Source organism: Theropithecus gelada, chromosome 14, assembly GCF_003255815.1.
Source record: "Theropithecus gelada isolate Dixy chromosome 14, Tgel_1.0, whole genome shotgun sequence".
Taxonomy (NCBI): Eukaryota; Metazoa; Chordata; class Mammalia; order Primates; family Cercopithecidae; genus Theropithecus; species Theropithecus gelada.
The window spans coordinates 78,548,620-78,567,796 of record NC_037682.1 but is presented as its reverse complement, the minus strand read 5'-3'; the positions used below and the strand labels follow the sequence as shown (position 1 = coordinate 78,567,796).

The 19,177-nt window shown below is 45.6% G+C and overlaps 1 protein-coding gene across 3 annotated transcripts in view; it reads left to right on the top strand.

Annotated features, from left to right (window-relative positions):
- The window catches only part of ME3 (malic enzyme 3), a 217,712-nt gene that overhangs the window by 154,768 nt on the left and 43,767 nt on the right, over positions 1-19,177 (top strand). For all 3 annotated transcript variants that reach the window (XM_025358506.1, XM_025358507.1, XM_025358508.1), the window contains exons 6-7: positions 599-760; positions 11,322-11,425. In XM_025358506.1, the coding sequence (XP_025214291.1) occupies positions 599-760; positions 11,322-11,425 (266 nt within the window). The remainder of the gene's footprint in view (positions 1-598; positions 761-11,321; positions 11,426-19,177) is intronic.

Below are 19,177 nucleotides of genomic sequence, written 5' to 3'. Positions count from 1 at the left end.
CTAGTACATCAGCAATTCTTTGCCAAATGCAAAAGGTAAATCCCAGTGCAGCTTGAAACTCTTCCTGATTTCGTGTGCAATAATGATCCTAGAAGATGTCACAAGGAGTCCTGTTCTTTGCAAATCGGATTTTTCATAATCCAGGAGTAGGTCGGAGAGCATTTAGATTAGCCTCTAAATCCTGGAGCTGTAGCAGCAGCACGAACACTTATTTTTCATTTTCTCCTTTAATTATGCCCTTCCCTCCCCACCACCCCAAGTCTCAGGCTGAGAGTGTCTGTTTAGTTTCCTTGAGGAAGAGTGAAGTGACTTGATGTGGTTTCCCTCTAGCTGTTTCTGCAGCCCCCACCTGAAGCTCAGAATGCAAGGCAGGCATCTTTCTGTCATCTCCTCTCAGTAAGGTTTCTCACCAGCCTGCCAGGAAGGACCAGCCACCCACAGGTGAATAAATGCTCTGGCCTTATCCCAGACAAACTCTTCCACACCGGCAAAGTCGGTGGGCATCCAGTCGCCAAGCCTGATGGGCTGGGGCTGCTAAAATGAGCACTCTGTCCTTGGAAGTGCTGTCCCTGATTGATGGTGCCCTGCTGTTTTTCAGGCCGTGGTGGTGACTGATGGGGAGCGCATCCTGGGCCTGGGAGACCTGGGCTGCTACGGCATGGGCATCCCTGTGGGCAAGCTGGCCCTGTACACAGCGTGCGGAGGAGTGAACCCACAGCAGTGCCTCCCTGTGCTGCTGGATGTTGGCACCAACAATGAGGTAACACACTGCCCAGGCCAGAAGCTCTGGGGCCAGAAGGTGGCAACTGGGACAGGGTGAGGAGCATGTTTGTGGGTGGTTATATCTACACAGCAATGGGCCATTTCTTTCTTGGCATCTCCTTGACCAGGGCACTCCTCCTACACAGTTGTGGAGTACAGGACCTTCTTCCCTGGTTGCCCACCCCTAGCTCCATTCTGTTCCCTCTCCCACTCCTGGGTCCCCTTGATCCTCTACCTCTATGAGGCCCTCTAGACCCACAATGACCCCTGCCTCGGCTTCCTTCCTCTTTGACCCCCATTACCCCATGCAGTTTCCATTTCCCTTGAGGTGGGAGTGACCCCTGGGCTGTGTTTTTTAGCATTTTCAAGGCAGTCTGCCCCAGTGGAAGGATTAGAATTCAAAGTACCAGGGGCCAAAATGTCTGACTCAGACAGATTAGTGTCCTGCAAACCCACTGAGAGAAACCGAGTCAAGCTATAGGTGAGATCCATCTGCACGATTCCTAGCAGTTTGTGGTTTAAGGAGTTCAGGCCCCAGCCAAGAGTTTCTCTGCTCTGGGAACCATCATGGGCACGTCTGTGATTCGCAGGTCTGTCTCTGTGTCAGAAAACATGAAAAAATATCCAAGGATTCCCTCTTAATGATATTTATCTTTGAGATCAGTGCATGTTCATCTTTTCAAAATTGAGGCCAGGCACAGTCACTCACGCCTGTATTCCCAGCACTTTGGGAGGCTGATCGGGGCGGGATCACCTGAGGCCAGGAGTTTGAGACCAGCCTGACCAACATGGTGAAATCCCATCTCTACTAAAAATACAAAAATTAGCTGGGTGTGGTGGCACACACCTGTAATCCCAGCTACCGGGGAGGCTGAGACAGGAGAATCCCAGGAGAACCTGGGAAGCAGAGCTTGCAGTGAGCTGAGATCACACCACTGCACTCCAGCCTGGGTGACAGAGCAAGACTCTGTCTTAAATAAATAAATAAATAAACAAATAAATAAATAGAGACAATTCAGAGAAGTGTTAAAAATAAGGTATCAGCCACACAACAAGTGCTAATCGTTGTTTATACATTGGTATATTTTCTCCCAGCCTTTTTTTTTCCCCATGAACTTATAAAACAAAAGTTGTGTTCTTATTATATATACAGTATTTTATATTTCTTTTTCAAATTTAATTATCTGTCATGAGTTTTCTTTCAGGTCATTAACCATTCTTCCATAGTGTCTGTTTAATAGCTACCTGGTGTATCATAATTTACATAAGAAAACCCCCACAGTTGGGCACTTAGGTTGTTTCTAGTCTTTTTAAAATATAAATTGTGCTCTGAAACCCATTTTTGCAGATGAGTCTTTGTTACTATCTTTGAGTATTTCCTTAGGATAAATTTCTAGAAATGTAAGTATTGAAGCAAAAGGAATGGTCATTTTTTAAATTCTTGATTCACATTGTCAAAAAGTTATTCTTATTTGCATTCTGCAGTGATCTCTCTTAAGAAAATTTGCCAAGACTCTTTACATGGCCTTCCTCTTCCCTAAACACAGTGCATCCCCATTTCTTTTCTTTTTTTGAGACGGACTCTCTCTGTGTTGCCCAGGCTAGAATGCAGTGGTGTGATCTTGGCTCGCTGTAACCTCTGCTTTCCTGGTTCAAGCAATTCTCCTGTCTCAGCCTCCTGAGTAGCAGGGATTACAGGCATGCGCCACCAGGCTCAGCTAATTTTTGTATTTTTAGTAGAGATGGGGTTTCACCATGTTGGCCAGGCTGGTCTCAAACTCCTGACCTCAAGTGATCTGCTGGCCTCGGCCTCCCAAAATGCTGGGATTGCAGACATGAGCCACCATGCCCAGCCCAGGCATCCGCATTTCAAACAAAAGCAAGCACTTTAGATCCTAGTAAGGAATGATGCTTATTCAGACTTCATCTGCAGATACGATCAAATGATGGAATGATGGGCAGACCTTGCTGGGAAATCCTGGGGGTGGGAATGAGATGAGGGAGGGCAAGAAAGTGGGAAAACTATTGGTTTGGGACCTTGGTTCCCAGTACCATGACGAGCCAGGGACCTTGGTTCCAGTACCATGACAAGCCAGGGACCTTGGTTCCAGTACCATGATGAGCCAGATAAGTCACTGCACCTCCTTAGACTTAATTCCCTTTCAGTTTATTGAGAGACTAGACCAGAAAGTTACTAAGCATCCTTCAACCTCTAAAACTGCCTGGTCTCCATGTGTCTCCTCACCAGCTCAGGAGACAGGAGGTTGGATCAGGATACATGCTTTACAGCTGCTCATCAAAACCAGTCTTCAAGTTTTGCTCTGCACAGTGATGCCCTACCCCCAGCCAGATATCTGAGTTTTGCTGAAATTCTTTTGGCCTCACAGAATGCTTCTTTGCAGACGTGGATGAGTGCAGCAAACTTTGCTTTATTCTTCCTCTCGAACACCTCCTGCTGTGTTCCAACTGGATTTAATTGAGACCTTCATTCCTTCTACAAGCTGGCTTTAGGCAAGAATTAGAACAGATTGAGTCTGATTCTGAGGCCACTGCATCCACTGGAAGGGTGCTGGCTGTGCTGATGCATTGGGATCCTTTTGTCATTGAAGGTCCAGCACACAGCAATGATATGCTGAAGTTTAGAGCTGGCTCTAACTTGTAACAAACCCACCAGAAAAAAATGACTGGAAGGTAGCAGTAATTGTGGATCAGGCCCTTTTTATGGACCACTCAGTTTAAGCCTTGCAATAACCCTGTGAGTGGAGTATCTGTCATTACCCTGTTTTTTACAGCATAGGAAACTGAGGTCCAGAGAGTTTTATTTGCCCAAGAAGATCTGCTAGAAGATGCAGGGCTAGGAGCCAAATCCAAGTTTGTGCTCCGTTCCCCATGTTACACCTGTGCCTAGTTTCTGTTGCTTTATAAGTAAAGATTTTTTTTCTTGATTTTCAGAATTTTTATTGCTAAAATAAATTTAGAACATTATTCAAAATTTTAAAGAAAAAGGAAATGGTATTTCTCCCACAATGCTGCATTTGTGTTTCTTCTCAATATTTTTCTATGCCTATACATAAAGGTAGTTATTACCTAGGTGTAATCATAATGTAATTTTGTTCTAATTTCTTCAATTAAGATTCTTTTGTGAACACTTTGCCTTAGTTAATAAAAGTTTATTGAGTGTTTAGTGGGTGTCAGGCACCCTGCTGAGCCTGAAGGAGATAAATGCGGGTCAGCCTGAATAGAATATTCTACTTGTCAGTGTTTCAACACTGTCACCTAATTGGTCACTTGAATGAGTCGTGTGTCACATCCACTCAAAGCGTCTACTTCTTCTGGTGCTTTAGGCCTCTAGAATCACCTCTCCCTCCTGGATGTGGAGGGGAGAGAACCTCCCTTGGGTCTGCATCTTATGTCAGGGAGGGACCAGAGTACCCCCATCTGGGAGGAGGGAACATGCCCTGATCTGCCCTCTGTATGTGCCCCGCGGGTGAGAGGAAGCCGTTCTTCCCCAGTATATTATTCTCCCCATTTTCAGATAAGGAAACTGAGACTGAAACATGTCAACTACTTACCTCAGGTCCCACAGCTCTAAGTGTCAGAGCTGGGATTGGAACCCAGCTGTCTGGCTCCACAGCTGCCTTGCCCAACATGGTGCACTGCTCCAAGGGGTCTGGTGTTTGCATTATAGACTGGGAAATGGGGGCCGAGAATGGGTGTTTCACACAGGCAGGATCCCACGGACATTCAGAATCAAGTCAGAGGATAGCAATACTGTTTACACCATTCCCTCCAGGGCATGGTGGGCCCCCCTCCAGACCCATTTGAGGAAACTCAGGACACAAAATTTTCAAAGTTATAAAGTGACCAACATTAGCAAGATGGTGATTTTTCTCTTTCCAAATGGATTTACTATGTGATCTCCCAACTACAGTTCCTTTTTTTTTTTTCAATGAATCCATTTGCAAGACATTCCCCCAAGAAGTCCCAGGGCACACCTTTTGCTCAGAGCAAGCCTGAGATGTAACAGAGGGAAGCTTGGCCTTTTACCATTTTCATCTCACATGTCCACGCAGGGAGGAAGCTGTCATGGGGGTTTTTAGTGTCAGAATAACTTGACCATCTGTGTGTATGTCTCCATAAAAACTCCTGAGGCAACAGGAGCTTTAATCACAGTCAAAGACAACACCCGTCCAGGTTTCCTGTTGAAGGAAAACATCTGCTGTCCACAGCCCTGAAACTCTGCGTCACTTTTACCTGCCGACAACAAGGAGATTTGGAAAAATAAATACATGGGGCCGTGATCCCATGAAGAAAGGACATCCCATGATTAAGTTCCAAGGGGGTAGGGGGAGGGAGTGCCTGCTCAACCTTCCATCGTGGCTGCGTGTGAATTGGATTTATTTTGTTTCATCCATACGCAGCCAGTCACAGACTATTCAGGTTAGAAGGCGCCTGAGTACCATCTTGTTCAACCCCCTTGTTTTACATGGGAAAAGAGACGCAGAGCAGAAAGTGCTTCCCCAAGGTTTGACTCTAAACCCAGCACTCATCCCACCCTGTGCTAAGGCAGGGTCGGGGAATCCCGGGGGATGGGGCTTGGCTTTAAAATGACCCTGCTGAGCCTTGGAGGTCTTCTCCTGGCAGAAGTCTTGAGCCTCTATGAATTCACCTCAGAAGGAGATGCTGTGTGATCTTCTGGAACTGAAGAATGGGAGGAGGGAGGGGAGTCATGTCTGCTTAGGGGAACAAACATGGGAGCAGAGCATCAGCAGAGCCTGGTAAATACTGCTTTGGGTGTTATTGGATTGCCAAGGAAGCATGGAGTTGACAACCAGGCTGGGTGTTGCAGGGTTTCTTCTACCTTGCAAGATTATCATTATTTAGCCTTCACCATGTGGTGCCATCATAGAGATCACTCTCTACACATGTGTAACCTATGAGGATACCCTTGCTAGGATCTTTGTAGCTTACCCCAGGCTTAGCTGAGCTTCCCAAGGAATGAGTGGTAGGTGGGACTGCCACTGTGAGGAGAAAGCATGCTGTGCCCACATCATGAATCCAATCCCGTGACCTCCCAGACCCCCAGGTTCCCTGAGTAACATCACAGCATGCCTGTTGCTATGCAAGATAAATATTTTTTCAATCAGGAGGTTTATCTGTCTTCCAGCTGAAATGCAATGCTCACTGATATGGGCAGTGAAGAGGAGGAAACTGTTTCGTTTTCCATGACATTTTGTCTCCAAGACAAACCTTACGGGAGGCAGAGCTGGGCAAATAGCCACAGAGAGCACATTCAACCCTCTAACTCCCATGGCAGAGGAGAAAGTTCTGCTTCACCCACTTTGAATAAAGGCCTTCACCTAAAATTATAATCATTGACTTACTTGGTTCCAAAGGGGACTTAGTAACTAACAGAGGGGAAAGATTTCATCACTCAATATTTAGGTGCCAGGCACCCTGCTGAACACTAAAGTTTGGAAGTGAATAAACCTGGTTCCCACCCTGGGAAGAGTCCTGGTCTAGAAACCATGATTTCTGCTGTGTCGTTTCCACCAATGTGTTTTGTGACTTTGGGCAGCTCGTTTATTCTTTCCAACTTTCAAAAACTCATTTGGAGGAAGCTGAACCAAGTTATTTCTAAGACCTTCCTAGTTTTTAATTCAGCATCTCCTTAGCCCAGTCCCAGGACTCTGGCAATCATATCACTAAATGCTTCTCAAGGGCTTATGTGTTCCATCACTGTACAATTAGCTGGGGAGATGCAGATGAATGAGGAGCTCAAAGAGCTTGCATTGTGTGATAGAAATCATTATTATCCCCATTTAACAGAGAGCAGAGAAAAGTTAAATACCTTCCCCAAAGCCACAGAGCTAGTCAAGTGACAAAGCCTCAATTCAAACCCAGATCTATCTGATTTGAAAGCCTAGAGCCCCTTTGGGCCCTACCGAGGACGCTCAGAGGGGAGCATCCTGACCACAGCCACCAGGTCCAGCAGCGTCCTTTCCCCCACGGCATGTTGCCTCCAAACTTGAAGATTCCTCTGCCTCTATTGATAGGGTTACCAGATTTAGCAAATAAAAATACTGGACACCAGTGACATTTAAATTTCAGATAAGCAATTCAACTTTTTTTTAGCGTAAGTGTGTTCCACGTAATACATAGGTCACACTTAATTCTAAACATTTCTTTTTAATTATTGCCTGTCTGAAATTCAAATTTAACTGGGCATCCCATATTTTATCTGGCAATACTATCTGATGAAATATTCTCTTCTCTTCTAAATCATATGAAGAAGTCAAGATAGAGGAGGGCTGCAAGGAGGGGGTCCAGGCAAGTTACTACTCCTACCCCTTACTGGCAGGCATTCTTATGTCTGAATCAGTTGGCGGATACAGAGCAGAATGTGGGCTGTTTGTTCCATGTTGTGCCAAGTCAGCCGTGGGAGCTCTGCCCACTACTCTTTTAGAGAAGCCATTTCCACTCCTGCTAAAGGAGAACCAGTTGACTAGAGATGTGGACACAGCCTTTCCTCTGAATTCATTCCAGCTCTCCCCGTTCCCCAGCCTGGTCTGCAGGTCAAGAGCCTGGACCTTCCCAGCCACTACTGACCTCTTCCAGGAGGACCAGGCAGAGGGTAAGGAGCTGCCCCTTGGCTCCCTGGCTCCCTGGCCCCCACAATGCCAAGGGATGGGACAAAGAGGACGCTTCATCATGAGACCCAGACAAAGCTCAATCTCAGCATAGCTACTTTCTGGCTCTGTGAGCTTGGGCAGTTTATTTAAACCCTTGAACTCCAACTTCCTCTAAAATGGGATGAGAAGAGGTCAGACTATTAGAAGGAACGAATTAGTGCATTACTTGAGAGCTCTATATAAACATAAGCTATTTTTTAATGTCATATCCATAAGGGAACTTTTTTCATGTTTTGTGGTTAAAGTATCTGAGACATAGAACATTTTATTATGGAAGCAAAATATAAGGACTTTTAAAAAGCTTTTTATAGTTGCTCTTGTATCTCAGCAGTATCTCATTATGGTTGACCTTTGATCTTTACTGCAGTATACTGAGAAATTTTTTGAAAATCTAAAAATCCCTTAGCACCACTGGGGAACTTAACTTACCCTAGAAACTGCATATGCAGGATTGAGAAATTCACTCTATGCTGCCTGATGCACTAAGATTCAAATCTGTGAGTTGGCAACATTCCAAATTATAACTCACCACGGACCCTTTTAATCTTTGTAAGAACTGGCAAAGTGAATGTTTTCTGCCAGTGCCAAGAGTAACACTATTTTCAGTCATTTTTTATGTATGTCCTTCTAAGCTCTGTATGTGTGTGTTTCAGAGAGTTATAATTATGATATCTGTGTAATTTTGTATCCTGCTTTTTCCACTTTAAATAATCTCTTACGAATTTGTCCAGGTGATTGCAAAGTCTTAAAACCACCAATTTTAATTACTGCCCAGCTGTTCATCCTGTTACTCTACTATCATTTATCATTTCTTCTTTCTGGATGTTTGATGCTTCTAAGTGGCTTTTGATGGTCACTTTGAAGGTAGCATGTGGAAGGGTGGGCACCATGTATACACCACTTTCACCCTTTAGGTCCCCCCCACTGACACACACATGCACATACCGCTACCAGTGAAGAATCCTAAACAGTTTCAAGGGTGTCCAATCCAGGGGATTAGGAGAGGGAGAGAGGAGGCCAGGATCCACCATCTTTCTAAACGTAAACCTGTGGTATCTTTGACAAAGTGCTAAATCCACCTCAGATCTTATGTGTACCCAAGATTTGGGGTGAAGGATTAACAGATATTTCCTGTTCTTTTCTGTCCCTTAAACTACACCCTCCCCCACACCTACTACAGTGATATCAAAGCAGTATGGACCCAGAGCAGTGTCCTTAAAAAGAAAAATTGATTCTTGTTGGTATGCAGAAGAGCCACCCATGCAGCACGACTGAGTGCTTAAGACCATAGACTCTGGACCCAACAGCCTAGCTTTGAATCCTGACGCCTGCACTTACGAGTCCAAGGTCTTAAGCAGGCTGCTTCACCTCTCTGAGTCTTGTTGCCTCTTTAAAAATGGGGGAAATAGATGTGTGAGAGAGGTGCTGGGTAGACACCTGTGAAGAATAAAGGGGGAGGGAGTGGGGCCTTCAGACTGTAGTACAGGTCAGACACCTGTGAAGGGAGGGCAGGAGGGAGTGAGGACTGAGTAAGAGAGCCCAGGGAGAGTCTCCCCAGCTCCCTCAGGCCAATGGGAAGTTCCTGCCCCAGCAGAGTCTCAGTTAGGCAGGAATGGTTTCCCCCAGCCCCCCTCCATGCTCAATCATTAAGCAATCCAAGGAGAGTGTACAAGCTGAAGGCTGTCCACCAATTGCCCTCCGTCAGCAGGTTCCCTTAAGATAGTTCGGAGCCACACATCTCCATGGCTGATACGTCCTCACTGGGTTAAGTAAAGCACTCAGGGCAGTACGTGCCACATTGGAGGCACTGTGAAAGCTAAAATTGCTACCACTGTTTTATAGCATATATTATAATTCACCAAGCTCTTTCATATATATTTTTCCACTTGATCATCACAATCATCCCCATGCAGCCCATATTTTATCCCCACTTGATAGATGAGAATAAGGCATCAAGAGGCCCCATGACTTGCCCAAAGTCACACAGCTCACAGTGATGGAGGTGAGACTTGACTGTAAGCCCCCAAGGGCTGAGGGTCAGAGTGTAGGCCCACTGGTCCTTATCTTTGTATCTTTGTGTGCAGCAGCAGTTCAGATGGAGATGAAGATAACACAAAACCTTGTCCTCTAGGAATTTATATTTTTGGTGAGTTAGACAAAAAAGTAGATAATTCCAGGAAACTCTAACACATGGAATTACCTCCCATTTCCCAAACACACCAAGTATTTCCTCCTCTTGCCTCCAGCCCTCAACTTTTCTTTGTGCTGACTTCTCAGCCTTGAGGCCCACCTGCTGAAATCTGCCTATCTCTTCCTACCTGACCATTTTCTCCATGACACAATCCCAATCTGACCCCCAAGGGGAATTTCTTCACTCATCACTGTCCCTCCATGTGCCATACTTTGTCCCAAAACAGTGCCACTCTGCCCTGCAATAGAATGTGTTTGTTTACTCAGCAGCCACCTGTCAGCACCTACAAGGCAACAACCATTTCTTGCTCCTCTACAAATCCCCCACTGGGTCCAGTGTCAGCAATAGTAGATGAGAAATAAATATGTCATGCATGAATGAGTCCACTGACTCTGTGTAGGGGTGGGAGGAATGGAAGATGTGGCAAGTCGGCCAGCAGGAGTGGTCATTCACACCAATGCAGACACAGATAACCCAATAGCATATGACTGCTGTGATGGAAAGAGCTGCAGAAGGTCAGGTGGAGGGGCCCTGAACACAGGCTAGGTGTTAAGGTGACCATCTCTATTGAATTGAAATTCCTGGTTGTTTCATTCTATGCTTGTATCCCCAGGGCCCAGTACAATGTGAGGCACATGGTAAGTATTCAGTAAGATTTCAAGGAGGGAGGGAGAGAAGTAAAGAAGAGAAGAAGGGAGAGGAAAAGAGAGGAATGGAAAGGAAAGGAGGGTGGGTTGGTTTTCTAACGAGTCCAGACCAGGGACTCTGGATGCGACCCAATATTTCAATGCAGATGCTGCCTGAAGTCAGCTACAGTGGTTTTCAACCAGTGACAGTTTTGTCCCTAAGAAGACCTTTGGCAATGTCTCAAAACATTCATTTTTTCTTTTTTGTTTTTGTGTTTGTTTGTTTGTTTGTTTGTTTGAGAAAGGGTCTCAATCTGTTGCCCCGGCTAGAGTGCAGTGGCACAATCATGGCTCACTGCAGCCTTGACCTCCCAAGGTCAAGTGACCCTCCCACCTCAGCCTCCTGAGAAGCTGGGACCAAAGGCACACACCACCATGCCCAGCTAACTTTTTAAAATTTTTTGTAGAGATGGGGTCTCACTGTGTTGGCCAGGACAGCCTCAAACTCCTGGGCTCAAGCAATCCTTCCACCTTGGCCTCCCAAAGTGCTGAGATTACAGGCGTGAGCCACCACATCAGGCCTTGACGTCATTTTTGATGGCCACAACTGCGAGTGTCACTGGCATCTAGTGGCCAGAGGCCAGAGATGCTGATAAATATCCTACAGTGTGCACATCAGGCCTCACGTTAAAGAATTATCCCAGCCAAAATGTCAGTAATGCCACTGTTGAGAAATCCTGAAATAACCCTAAAGCCTGTAGACGGAGGTTGAAAGACTGTGTCTGAGAGAGGCTTGCCTGGTTCAAAGCATCCATGGTTTCCAAATGAGGATCATCTGAGGGTCCAACCTCAATCACTGGCTTAGCCTCCAGACCCTTTCAGAAATGACACCTTCGGGGGTGAAGATCCAGTCAGCTTCCTACTCCTCCCTCTCCTCCCACCTTCTGGTTCTTCCCAATAATCCTGGATACTTGTTGGGGAAAAAAAAAAAAAAAAAAAAAAACAGGAACACTGGGAGTAGGCTTAGTCAATGGGTGCTGTCTGTTCCAGGAGCTGCTCAGAGACCCTCTGTACATCGGCCTGAAACACCAGCGTGTGCGCGGGAAGGCGTACGATGACTTGCTGGACGAGTTCATGCAGGCTGTGACAGACAAGTAAGTGGACCAGTCTGTCCCTTTTGAAAGAGGACTTTTAAGAGATGCCATGACTAAAGCCAACACTGGTTTTGGCCGATACACAAAGCAAAGGCAGTAGATGCATGCTTTCCCAGGTATTCTGAAAATTCTAACTTGACCCCTTGGAGTGATAAGACTGGAAGCCAAATGGGCTCATTCTCTGAGAGAATCTCTGGGAGCAGAGAGGGGAGGGAATGAGAGAGTTGATGGCTGAAGGTTGTGATCTGGAGGTAGTTAAGTATCGTTTTCCCAGGAGAAAAAACCCCTTAGCCTGAGCTGTTTAGGGTTCTCAGCACAAGTAGGGTTGTTGCAAGTGATGGAGGAAAGATGTGTGCCCTTCTGATGAAATGGTTTTGGAAGACAGCTTGTCACATTTGGTTATTTTCCACCTCTATGTGAGAACAAGGAAGTGTTAATGAGGCACTGTGGCAGACCACATGGGCTCTGGGCCTGCAAGATTTATGAGGTGTCATGTCTTCACTGGGGAAGCTCCACAATGCTGGCAGCTTCCACCCCGCTTGCCTGCCCCATCTGTCTGCCATCGTGGCCACCCGCTCACACTGCTGTGGCTGACGTGCCACTGGAATGGAGGCCTGATGACAGCCCTCACGCACCCATGTTTACTCTGAGAGAAAAGCTGATCAGGCCAGAGTTTCAGCAGCTCAGTGGGCCTCTGAAGACAAAGCAGGTTCCCTTCTCACTTGCAAAGCTCCAGCCTTCTTGCTGCCCCAAGATTGCACAGGTTTGGCAGAGATGACCTGCCCATCCTTGGCGAAGTGCTCCCTTGCCCAAGCTCAGCCTCTCCAACCAGAGCAGCGGGCTGGAGCCCATAAACTGCACAAAGTCTCATCTGGGTGGGCTTTAGGGGTGGGCAAACTGTAATTTGACCTCTGACCCTTCCACTTTTCAGATATGTGACCTTGGGCAGGTTACTAAACTTTTCTGAGTCTCTTTATCTAGTTTCCTTATCTGGAGATAAGAAAAGAGTTTTTTTGGTGTTGTGTTTTGTTTTTTAAGATGAGAGCAAAATAATATTGTGGTTATATAAGGTGGAAATGATCCCGTCGCAAGAGGAAATGAATGGTGGACTGTAGGATGGGGGGCAAAAGTCCTTAAGTAAGCAAGCAGGAAAAAGGATCCAGTGCACACCTGAAGAGCTTAGTCTGGGAGCACAGAAAATCATCCACAGGGAGAAAGGGAAGGCAGAGTACTGGTCACTGATGGGGCAGGTGGGTAGATGCGTGGTGGGAGTGAGGGAGGAGTCCCATCTGCTTGAAGACAAGGTCATTGGCATAGAGTGAGGATGGGGAGGTTTAAGGATAGAGGAAGTGGGACCTAGTTATCTATGAGACTGGGAGAATGTCCGGACTGGGAAGCTGGATCATGATCACCAGGCAGCTCTCTGGGCCCCCTTGGGGTTACTGTTTATGAATTTGACTTAAGCTAGTTAACCTGTTTCTGTGTTTTCTGAAGCCAAGTTCAACTGTCTTGGTCCAAGGGCAGGAAGACAAAGAGAGCAGGGTGTAATCAGGGTTGGGGATTTTGCCAGGCAAGAGAAAATGGGAAAGAGCAAGGAGTTGAGAGGGAATGGTTATAATTGTGTCATGAGCTCCAGGCTGGGTAAAAGGGGAGAGAATGGGAAGATGTGGTAGAGGGGAGGGACAAGGGACAGTGAAAGGGTGAGCAATGGATAGTAAGTCCTGGTGAGGTTTAGAAACTGTTGAATTGGATGATAGCTGGAATAAGCTGGAAAGAAAGGAAGTGGTGATCAGAAAGTTAGATGTTTGCAGCTAAGATTATGGAGGAAGGGCTGCTATTGGGATGTGGCCACTAAATAAAGCAAATTCAAGGGTCAGCTGCATTAATAGAAGCATAGCATCTAGGACAAGGCAGACGAATGTCGCACTTCATTCTCTCCCTTTCAGAAATCCTGAATACCACATCCAGTGCTAGAGAAGCTACACTGAGGCTTAAAAATTACCTAAAATGCCTCTGGAGCGTGCAATAACCATGATAGTGAAGAGAACCAAAAGCTGAGCCTGGTAGAGAGAAGACTCAGAGACTGCTCTGTCTATATCAGGGACGTGCTAGCACCTCCAGATTCTAAAAGCTCTTCTTTCAGAAGAGAATTGGACTTGTTTGTATATATTTACTTGGAGAAGAACCAATTGGTGGAATGCTAAAGGAAGCAGTTTTCAGCTCAAAATAAATCAGAGCTGTCTCACATTGCACTGGACCGTCTGTGGGAATGAGTTCCCTGTCACAGAAGAGTTCAAGGATAGGTTGCATGGCTTATTTGTGGTGATATTGTAGGAAGGAATTCAAGCATCAGATGTTCTTTAAAGTGCCTTCCCACCCCAGTATTCTATTCTAACCTCTTAAAAAATCCTCTGTAGCCAGCCGGATAGGTATTATTATTCCCATTTTATGCAAGAGAAAACTGAGACTCAGAGAGGCCAAGTTAGCTATCTCAGGTCTCACAGTACCTGTCGGGACTACAAGCTGAACCCAGGACTACTGACTCCAAGTACAGACTCTTTCTACAATGCTGTGTCACCTGTGGATGAAAAGAGAAGGGAATGAAATTGGCTTTGAAAGCCCACTTTTTGCTTCCTGTTTCCAGGGTTCACTGCTTATCTAATGAGTCAGTAATCATTCTGTGATTCCCCAAAGAAAAGTATTGCTATTCGTGTGAGAAGGTTAAATAAACTAGGATGTAAGAAGCTGTGCAAATTATCATCAAAATCAGCTCACAGTTTTACAGACACACACAGGCAGTCTGGGGTGGGGAGGGGGGATCCTTGGGGAGGGGCATGCGTCAGCCAACAGAAATGTGTCCTTAAACAGAAAAGATGATGGATTGATGGTGGTTGTTTTGACTTTCTAATAAGCTATAGCAGATGTTTCTGTGGATACTGTAGGTGAGGAATGAGCTGGTCTGCCCAAGCACTCTTGGGAATACAGTAGCTCCAGGACAGAATGCCCGGCCTGGGGATGAGTCAGGAGTTCCAAAGTCAAACACAACGTATTTTAAGAAAGAACCTTGGGAAATGTTGACTCCTGCTTTCAACATCTTCATCTCTGTCCAAACATCCTGCTAATAAAAAGCTCCACCTTCCTACCCCTACCCACTAATGGGGTGTATGTTAAGATTTTTTTGGCCTGAAATAAACTTACTATGGCTCAGTTCCTGTCATGGAGCTTGGCCACTGAGAAGAACCTTCCAGGACAGAAGGAATCTCAATTTAAGTCTGTGAACCACAGCAACAGACAGCTGGGAGTGTCCTTCTCAAAGCAGAGACAAAGACTGATGGCAAGGACTGACTGCCCCACTCTTCCTGCCATGCAGTGGATGGGTGCATTGTACCCAAGCACCACCTCCTGCTGCCACAAGTTTTCCCTGACAGCTTCCATTCACATTTTTCATTTCTGTTACTTACAGTAGAATGGATGGGAATTGACTGTATTTTAAGTTTGCACCTGGAGCCCTAGTTCTGTCTGATAAATGTCCTGGGCTGGACAGAAGCTTGATGTCATCAGCAGCTTTGACCTTTAGGCAGACCAGGAAAGGAAACCACCTGCTCCTTCCCTAGTTCCCAAACCCTAAATACAGGGATTCTTAAGCTGATTAGATTAGAGTGTTAAAGAAGGGAAATAATAAAAAAGCTTACTTTTTAAAAAGTCATCTACTTTTTAGCTCTAGGAAAAATTCTTTTTTTTTTCAGTCTCTCCATTTTTTTATCTCCGTGCATTTATTCATTCTCTCTCCCTCTTTCTCTCCTCTCACCATAATCACACACACACACATAATCCCTGAGATACATACCATATTGGAAGTCACAATTTCACTATTAGTGCTCTTTGTAGAAAGTTCTAGTTTTCAGAGAAATTCAGACAGCCATGGGCCTCTCTGATATCTGGAGCCAGTTAACACAGGCCCACCCCTTAATGTTACCTTCCACACTTGATGTGAATCCCTGTCCTTCCGGAGCCAACCCCGCTTGCTCCAGCATTCATTCTCTGTGTCACGTCAACCTAAATGAGACTCCTCCCATTCCATCTCTCCTCTGCTACTCATCCCACTTGTTTCTACCCTTACATTTGGAGGGCTACCCTAAAGGTTTCTGTTCAAATATATGTGCTGTCAAAATGACTAGATGTCTCTACTGCACCCTGATCAGATTTACAGGGATCAAAGGAATTGTTACTTGTCAGGCCTTTGTGCAGAGCAGAGCACCAGAGTTAAAGCTAAAAACAAGGAGATGAAATTCCAAGACTGTTCACTTGCCTCTTGATCTGTGGTGTCAAGGAACACATCTACTGTTTCTTTTGCTGTATAACAAACCATCCCAAATCTTAGTGGCTTAACATTTTATTTGCTCTTGATTCTTGGAAGCTGAACTGACTCAGCTGGAGTGGTTCTTCTCCTGTTCTTGCCAATAGTCACACATACTGCTGCTTTCAGCTGGCTAACTAGCTGGGAGCGGGCTCAGCTTGGACACTGGAAAGGTTGGGCTCCTCTGTCTCTCCATTGAGTCTTAGGGTCTCTCTTTCACATGGCCTCTTCTCTTCACAGGATAGCTGAACTTTTTATGTGACAGTCTAGGGTTCCTAAGAACACAAGAGTGGAAGCTGCCAGGCCTTCTTAAGGATGAGACCTGGAACTGGCACAGTCTAACTTCCACCACATTATACTGGTTGAAGAAAATCATAGGTCCATACTAGATTCCAAGGGAGGAGGTTATACAAGGAAATAAATACTAGGAGGCATGGTGCATTGGGGGCCACCAGTGTCAGAGACTGCCACGCCCCATCTAGACTGGGGGGGTTAAGGAATGGGGCAGCCCTCACTATAGGAGGGCATGAGAAAAGAATAACTCAGTTATGCAGATAAGCAGGGGAATGGTGTATAAAATCAATAAGCATATCTACCTAGTACCTGCTGTATACCAGACACTAAGCCAGGCATAGTGAGCAATACACACAGAAATAAGCAGTCCTCCTCTCAAAGAGCTAAATAGTCAAAAATATTTCGTATGTATCTATTGAAGTTTAGATAACCTGAGACTCTACACTTTCTTAGCCTCTAAGTGTCCATGTAAGTCTGGAGCTCAAGAAGAGTTCTGGGGCAGAAACATAAAGTTGGGAGTTGCCAACCCGTAGATAGTATTAATATCAAGGGAATGATCGAGTTTCCCCAAAGAGAAGAGAAAAGAATATGACTCACCATGGTTTTCTGAACTGTGTCCTATGGATAATTGCAAGTCAAAGTGCCCAACAAATTTTAGGACTAGACTAGGATATTGTTGGTAAGAATGGCAAGGAGGGTAAAAGGTTTCATTCCTTGTGCCAGCTCTGATTGCTTAGGACTCTGAACCTCTCTGGGTTCAACAGGGATGAGTGTCATGGTTGATTAGCAATGTCTGCCCTGAGCAGGGAATAAGGGGTGGCAGCACTGTGCTATCCTTTACCCTCCTTGGAGCTGTGAGGAGCCTTGTGACCTAAGTATCTGTGACTCTGTGAACACTCATGCCGGCTGGTCCTGCGACTCCCACAGCTAAATAGCAACTCCAAGGCTAAAGGAGCCTCTGGGTTATTTTTCTCCAGGTGTTCAGGATATTTCAAGAGCTAAAGTAGGCCTCTATTTTAGTCCACATGAAGCTGCAGCTGCTTCTTCTGAGTTACAAAAACATGCAGGAATATGCTCTCTTGGGTACACTCCACCCCCACACCCACTCCCAATCCACTCTGGGGCAAAGCAGTGGGTCTAATAAAAGTAGGCATGCTAATACTGACCTATGGTTCCTAAATCTGGCTTTGCTTCTGAGTCATCAAGGAAACTTGTCAAGAATACCGACTTCAGGCTCCTATGCCACAGAAGGCCTGGGTTGAGACCCGGACATCTGTATTTTTGAAGCTGTCCTAATGATTCTCATAGGGCTGTGCAAAGACTGAAATTTGAGAAACTCTTTGGCTGAGCAGTGGCTCACACCTATAATCTCAGCACTTTTGGGGGCCAAGGTGGGAGGATTATTTGAGGCCAGGAGTTCAAGACCAGCCCAGGCAACATAGTGATACCTCCGTCTCTCCAAAAAACATAAAGAAAAAAGAAATCAGCTGGGTGTGGTGGCACTCCCTTTTATTGCCAGCTACTTAGAAAGCTGAAGCAAGAGGATCACTTAAGCCCAGGGGTTCAAAGCTGCAGTGAGCTATGATGATACCACTGCACTCCAGCGTAGGCAACAGAATGATACCCCGTCTCTTAAAGAAAATAAAATAAAAAGAGAAACTAATGGACCACATCCCCAGAAAAGGCATCTTGTGTGGCCCCAGCTCCTCCCACTTTCAGAGCCAGACTGAAACCCAAGGTGAGGGTGTAAGGACCAGTACACGGAGACTTTCCACAGTTTTATCAGCAGGGACCTACATTAGGAAAGACCCAGCATGTTCTCTGGGCTCACCCTGCCATGGAGGTCTACCTTGCAATACACCTACCTACAGCTGTGGCAGCTTCCTGTTAGTCTGGAAACTTCCCAAGCAAGGCTGTGCCCATTGTTTCTGCTGGAATCGCCTTTGCCCTGAGGAATTTCAGCTGCTTTCATGTGGAGAATAATTGCAGTTCTACAAGTGGGGAAAGCACTCACACATCCAGATAGCCCCGCCCCGAAGACACGTCATGAGCAAGAATCAGGCCTGCCTTTCCCCACAAGCAGGCACATGCTGGGCCCGATTCCCCACAAAGTGCCTTGACTTCATGACAGTGAAACTTCCTGCTTGAGAAGTTTCTGGACAGTGAGCTTGGAAGAGGGAGATGGCAAATTCATTAGTTAGGTAAAGACAGTGGTGACTGCCTTGTTTGGGGAATTTCTTCTAAAAGGCTTCCTGTGAAAGTACACAAATCATATCACCTTTCCAAAAAATATGCCTATTTGGGAATTTGACTCTTCAAACTGGAAAGGGTATACTTATCCCATGAGGGAATGCATTTTGCCAGCAAAGAGATAGAAACAGTAGGTACTACAACCAGAACTCTGGGAACTAACTTTATTTTCATAACTGAGGTGAGAAAACTCATCATAGAAGCTTGAAGCAGCACTAACAAAGCATGTATCTGATCATACATTTCCAGTGCTTCTGAATAATGACTACATATCCAGCATTCTACTAGGCACTGTAATGAGATTCAAAAAAAATAAAAGACATCAGCTAGGCCAGGCACGATGGCTCATGCCTATGATCCCAGCAATTTGGGAGGCTGAGGCAGGTGCATCACTTGAGGTCAAGAGTTCAAGACCAGCCTGGCCAACATGGCAAAACCCCATCTTTACCAAAAATACAAAAAATAATTAGCCAGGTATGGTGGCATACACCTGTAGTCTCAGCTACTCAGGAGACTGAGGCACAAGAATTGCTTGAACCCAGGAGGTGGAGGTTGCAGTGAGCCGAGATGGCACCACTACACTCCAGCCTGGGCGACAGAGTGCAACTCCATCACAAAAAAAAAGAAAAAAAAAATGACATCAGCTGTGTCCTCAACAACCTTACCATCCTTCCAAGAAGACATTTTTGAATAGAAAATAATTAGGGAAGAGTTAAGTACCCAACTATTTGGTGTTGACCCTCAGTTCAATGGAAATTCAGAGATGGGGCAATCAGGGATGATTGGGAAGAAATGAAAGTTGTATAAATTTAGGGCCTAATTCAAGTAAGCAGCAGGAGAAAAAATGATGT